At 38.5% G+C, this 6,000-nt stretch overlaps 1 protein-coding gene across 2 annotated transcripts in view; it reads left to right on the top strand.

Moving 5' to 3' along the window:
* Ints4 (integrator complex subunit 4) overlaps positions 1-6,000 on the top strand; it is a 120,942-nt gene that overhangs the window by 5,267 nt on the left and 109,675 nt on the right. The window contains exon 2 of one of the 2 annotated variants that reach the window (XM_010633305.3): positions 835-1,026. In XM_010633305.3, the coding sequence (XP_010631607.1) occupies positions 835-1,026 (192 nt within the window). Of the gene's footprint in view, positions 1-834; positions 1,027-6,000 lie in introns of those variants that run through there. The other variant, XM_010633306.1, reaches the window with a different exon arrangement.

The raw sequence follows: 6,000 nt of genomic DNA, 5'->3' as shown, positions 1-6,000 counted from the left end.
TTTTTTTTTTTTTGTACCAGGGATCGAACTTGGGCCCTTGTGCTTGGGAAGCAGTCAGCGGAACCACTGAGTCAAATCCCTGGCCCAAGCTTTTTTTCTATAGTGTAAGCTGCAGCACTTTCTTTCAGTTCTGGTTTTCTAAAGAGCCCTCCTGGGTGCATTAGCACAGTCATAATGTATTTTTAGAATTGATGTTTCTTTTCTTTTTTTTCATGGAGCATTTGTGCTAAGATATGTTTATTGGGACTTCAATGAACTCTTGTAAAAAAACTTATTAGTATATGTTGGCAGTAAATAATTATTACATTCATTGTGGGGAATCAGTACATGTATATAATACATCTTACCCCCCACCCCTTTAAAGACAGGGTCTTCTTGTGTTGTTCATGCTGGTCTTGAACTCCTGGGCTCAAGAAATCCTCCTGTCTCAGCCTTCTAAGTGCTGGGACTACAGTCACACACTACTGCATCTGGATTTGATATTTCTTCTGTAATGGAATACATCACCTACATGACTTCTTACCCCTAAACTACCATAGTCTTCAAAAATAGGTAGAACAAAAAGTGTTTTTTGCAGAGAAAGAAACTGAGACATGGACAAATTAGATGATTTACCTAAAGTTACAAAAGCTAGTGAAAGGCAAAATTGTGACTCAATCTGGTGTTCTTTTTCTATTTTATAATACCGTTTTTTCTGAGCCTAGGTATAGTAGCTAAATACTTTGTTTGATATGAGGAAAAATCATTTTCAGTGAGTGAGGCAGAGTTAAATTTTCAGGCTCTGTGTTTTCAGTTGGCTTTTCATGTCTTACCTTCCCTACCTTCTCAACGCAGCAACAGGAGGAAATTGCAACAAAGAAACTGCGACTGACAAAACCAAGTAAATCTGCAGCACTCCATGTGGACCTGTGCAAAGCAGCCTCCCCAGCAGATGCTCTGCAGTACCTGCTGCAGTTTGCCAGAAAGCCTGTCGAGGCAGAAAGTGTGGAGGGTGTAGTCAGGATTCTTCTGGAGCATTACTACAAGGTAACCAGGACCTAGTGGTATTATGTGTAAGAATTGTACTGTGTCTGCAAATGCAAATGAATAAGTGCAAATAAATATGAAGGTATTTGTTCAGCAAACTTTTTTTTTTTTTCAGTTTGGCCTTGACCTCACGATGTAGCTCAGGTTAGTCTCAGACTTGCAGCCATCCTCCTTTCTCATCCTCCTTGTGCTGGGATTATAAGTAGATATCCCAACATCTGTCTTCATTTATGGATTTATGTATGTATGCATTTGTTATTAGTACTAGGGATTGAACCCAGGGCCTTTGTACTGATCTACATCCTCTGCAACTTTTAATTTTATTTTTATTTATTTATCTTTGGTACTGAGGATTGAACTTAGGACCTTGCTCTTGTGAGGCAGGCACAATGCCCCTGAGCTAAATCCCCGGCCCCTTCTGTAACTTTAAAAAAAAAATTTGTTATTTTGAGACAGGGTCCCTCTGAGTTGTGTGTTGTCCAGGCTAGGTTTGGACTTGTGATCCTCATGCCCCAGCCTCCCGGAGTGCTAGCATCATAGGTGTGTACCACTTTGTCTGGTTTAGAAAGCTTTTACTGAATGTCTTCCATGTAGCACTGTGGGTACAGAGATAAAATATGCATATTCTGTCCTCAGAAGCTCAGGATACACTGGGTGGAGACAGACATGTAAATGGTATGTGCTTCACATTGCAGAAGGTACTAAGAGCTCAGTGTGTACAGAGTGCCCTGGGAACACAAAGGGGTAGTTACCATCAACTGTGACCTGTCTGTAACTGGCTTCATCTCTGGAATGTCCTGTCCTCTTCGTCTTGCTGTTCCTGTCCTAACGTAAGGCTGTCATATCATTTTTTTTTTTTTTTTTGGTACCGGGGGGAGAACTCGGGTCCTTGAGCTTGCAGGGCAGGTGGTAGCACCCCTGAGCTAAATCCCCAGCCACCTCGTATCTTTTTTTAGCTTAGTACTGTGTATTGAACCTTGGGCCTCATTCTTGCCTCCAAGCTACATCCTCAGCTCTTTTTTGTTTATTTTTTAATTTTTAGTATTTTTCGTTTTTTTGAGACAGGGTCTCACTATGTAGTGGAGACTGAACCAGAATTCACTATGTAGCCCAGGCTGATCTCAAACTCACAGTGATCCTCCTGCCTCAGCCTCCTAAGTGCTGGGATTACAGGCATGCACCACCATGCCCAGCTCTCAGCTCTTTTTGATTTTATTTACAAACAGGATCTTGCTAAGTTGCCTTGGCAGGACTCAAACTTGTGATCCTCTTGCTTCAGGCTCCTGGGTAACTACAATTAAAAGCGTGTGCCACTGCTGTCACCATTTTTTGAACTTATTTTTTTTTTTTTGGAAAGTAGCTTTTCTTCCCAACTCATTTTGTAGGGGTGGTATTGGGATTTGAACCCAGAGACTTGTATCTGCTAAGCACATGCTTTACTACTGAGCTACATACCTACCCATCCTCTCTCTCTCTCTCTCTTTGATTTTATTTTTAATTTTTTTGGTCTTTTTGAAACAATATCTTGCTGTGTAGTTCACATTGGCCTTGAAGTGATAATAAATCCCAGACTGGCCTCAAACATGTAGCATTCTTCCAGCCTCAGCCTACAGGTATGAACCACTGTGCCTGGATCTATGTATTTTAATGGGTTAGACCTAGCACCAATTCAGGTATGGCTCAATATAGGAAATAATGTAAACAGAAGATGAAATTTACAAAATAAGTTTATTTTTCAGTTTATATAGGTGAGTTCTGAGATTAAGGAAGAAATAATTTGAACTACAAATTCAAATTTGAAACCTGACTATGAAAATTATTAAGCCTAATAGAAGAGTAGGGAGAATACAGTAATGAATTACCAAGTATCTATCCTTGGGATTAGTAGTAATATTTTGCCAATTTTGTTCCTTATGTTCTAATTTTTTGAGATATCATACTGTTTTACCATAACTTATGAGTTTAGTATCTCTAAAAAGCAACATTAAAAACAAAAACACTGGGCTGGGGATTTGGCTCAGTGATAATGCACCTGCCTTGCAAGTGCAAGTCCTGAGTTTGATCCCTGATACTGAAAAAAAAATTAAAATAAAAAAAAACCCACACAAGTACCTACTCCCATTAAATAAAACTAATTCCTTCATGTAACCTCAGAATGTGCCCATATTGAGACTTCTCTAGTTCTTGAAATATCTTTTTATAAGCTGGGTGTGCTGGTGCATGCTTTTAGTCCCACCATGCTGGGAGGCTAAGGCAAGAGTATTGCATATTTGAGTTTAGCCATATAATTGAGCAATTTGGTGAGACCCTGTCCCAAAATACAGAAGGGCTGGGGATGTAGCTCAAGTACGAATCCTCTGGGTTCAATCCCCATTACTGCATCTTAAAAAAGAAAAGTCTGGGCCGGGGATTTAGCTGTGGTTCTGCTGCCTGCCTCATAAATACAAGGTGTCGAGATCGATCCCCAGTACCAAAAGAAAAGAAAAGTCGTACAGTTGATGTGTTCAAATCAGAATGCAGATACATGCTATTTGATCTTTTTTTTTTTTTTAATCTAGGAGTAATGTCTATAATCTCAGCTCTCAGGAGGCTGAGGCAGGAGGATCATGAATATTTTAGTGACATTACTTTGAACAAACAACATTAGTTGTAAAATGTATTGTTTTCTGAATTTGTTTTCTTCCTTGCAGGCTAACTTTCTCAGCCTTCTGTATTGCTATAAATGGGAAGTTAGATTTGTAGGCTTTGTTAGATTTGGGGTAAACATATTTTTGAGAATTTTTAGAATACTTATAAATGATTTATACTTCACTTGCCTGTAATGTCTTTATCTTTCAACTTGCAAGCACTTCTTGTGTCTCTCTCTAAAATATCTTTGAATCTCTTCATTCCCATTAGCTTTAATGTCTGAACCTAAAAGGTCTTCTTTACATATGTAGTATTCTATCTTAATCAGAATGTTTATAAATGGGAAGTTAGATTTGTAGGCTTTGTTAGATTTGGGGTAAACATATTTTTGAGAATTTTGAGAATACTTATAAATGATTTATACTTCACTTGCCTGTAATGTCTTTATCTTTCAACTAGCAAGCACTTCTTGTGTCTCTCTCTAAAATATCTTTGAATCTCTTCATTCCCATTAGCTTTAATGTCTGAACCTAAAAGGTCTTCTTTACATATGTAGTATTCTATCTTAATCAGAATGTTCTAAGTTTTCCAAAGACCTTGTATGTTTTATGAAGATAGTGGCTTTTTTTTTTTCCTTTTTTTTGTACTGTGGATCAAACTCAGGACCTTGCACTTGAGAGGCAGTCACGGTGCTACTGAGCTAAATCCTTGGCCCGAAATAGTGGCTTTTCACAGGTTTTTTCTTCTGCCTAGAACCCTTCTCACATCCAGCCAGGCATTTCCTCAAAGTACAGTCTTTCTTCTACCTTTCCATTTGTGTTTCCTTGTCTCTCTCTCTCTCCCTCCCTCTCCCTCTCTCTCTGTCTCTTTTTTGGTACTGGGGATTAAACTCAGGACCTTGCGCTTGCCAGCCAGGCACTGTGCTGCTGAGCTAAATCCCCAGCCCTGTGTTTCCTGAAACGCGTCCCTTAGATATTTATATGATTCCTTCTCACATGTCTCTGAAGTCTGTCCTCTCTCCCTCGCTCCTTCTCTCTCTCCCTCATGAGGGCTTAAACTCAGGACCTTGTGCTTGCCAGGCAGGCATGGTACCACTGAGCTAAATCCCTGGCCCTCGTTTTTTTTTTTGGTTTTTGTGTCAGGGTCTTACTTTGTAGTTCAGGCTGCCCTTGAACTCAAGGTGGTGATCCTGCCTCAGCCTCCCAAGTGCTGGGATTACAAGTGTGTACCACTGCACCCTGCAAATTTTTGTAAAGAATTCAAATGAATAAAAAATGTCACTAGGTTATAAATTCTTTTAGCTTTCTTTTCTTTCACTTTTTAAAAATTGTGTTACTATAGTTACATATACCATGAAATTTATTCTTACTCTTTTTATTTTCTTGTTTTCATTTTCTTTGTTTTTTGGTATCTTTGAACAAGGTCTTACTATGTAGTTCAGGCAGGCCTTGAACTCACTTTTCGTAGTGATCCTCCTGTGTCAACCTCCTGAGTCCTGGGATTACAGGTGTGTGGCACCACACCCAGCTTTTCTTACCTATTTTAAAGCATATAGAGCAGTGATATTAAGTACATTCATGTCATGTTGTTGTGCAACAATTACTACCATTCATCTCTGGAACACTTTTTGCAAATTTAAAATTCTATATCTTTTAAGTAATAACCTTCAATTCTCCCTTCCACCAACTCTTGAAAAGTACCATTCTACTTTCTATCTCTATGATTCTCACTGTTACAGTGTAAGCCTTATAGATCATGTTGTTGTGCAACAATTACTACCATTCATCTCTGGAACACTTTTTGCAAATTTAAAATTCTATATCTTTTAAGTAATAACCTTCAATTCTCCCTTCCACCAACTCTTGAAAAGTACCATTCTACTTTCTATCTCTATGATTCTCACTGTTACAGTGTAAGTGCCTTATAGAAGTGGAATAGTACATTGTCTTTTGTGACTAACTGGCTTATTTCACTTAGCATAATATCCTCTAAGTTCATCTGTTGTAGGATATGTGAGGATTGTCTTCCTTTATAAGACTAAATCACTTTCTGTTATTATTGTGGAATATGATATTCAAAAACAAAACAAAACAAAGCCAAGAACCTAATGTAGCTAGGTGCAGTGGCACATGCCTCTGATCTCAGATACTTGAGAGGCTGAGCAGGAGAATCATAATTTTGAGATCAATGTAGCCAATTTAGCTGGACCTTGTCTTTAAAAAAGGGTGAAAAAGGGCTGGGGATTTAGCTCAGTGGTTCTGGTGCCTGCCTCACAATGAAAAGGAAAAAAAAAAAAAAAAAAAAAAAAAGTGAAAAAAAGACTAGGATATAGCTGATTGGCAGAGA

This window comes from Fukomys damarensis, unplaced genomic scaffold, assembly GCF_012274545.1.
Source record: "Fukomys damarensis isolate Sample0158 unplaced genomic scaffold, DMR_v1.0_HiC HiC_scaffold_16, whole genome shotgun sequence".
In the NCBI taxonomy this organism is placed as follows: Eukaryota; Metazoa; Chordata; class Mammalia; order Rodentia; family Bathyergidae; genus Fukomys; species Fukomys damarensis.
This window is presented reverse-complemented; position numbering and strand designations above follow the sequence as displayed.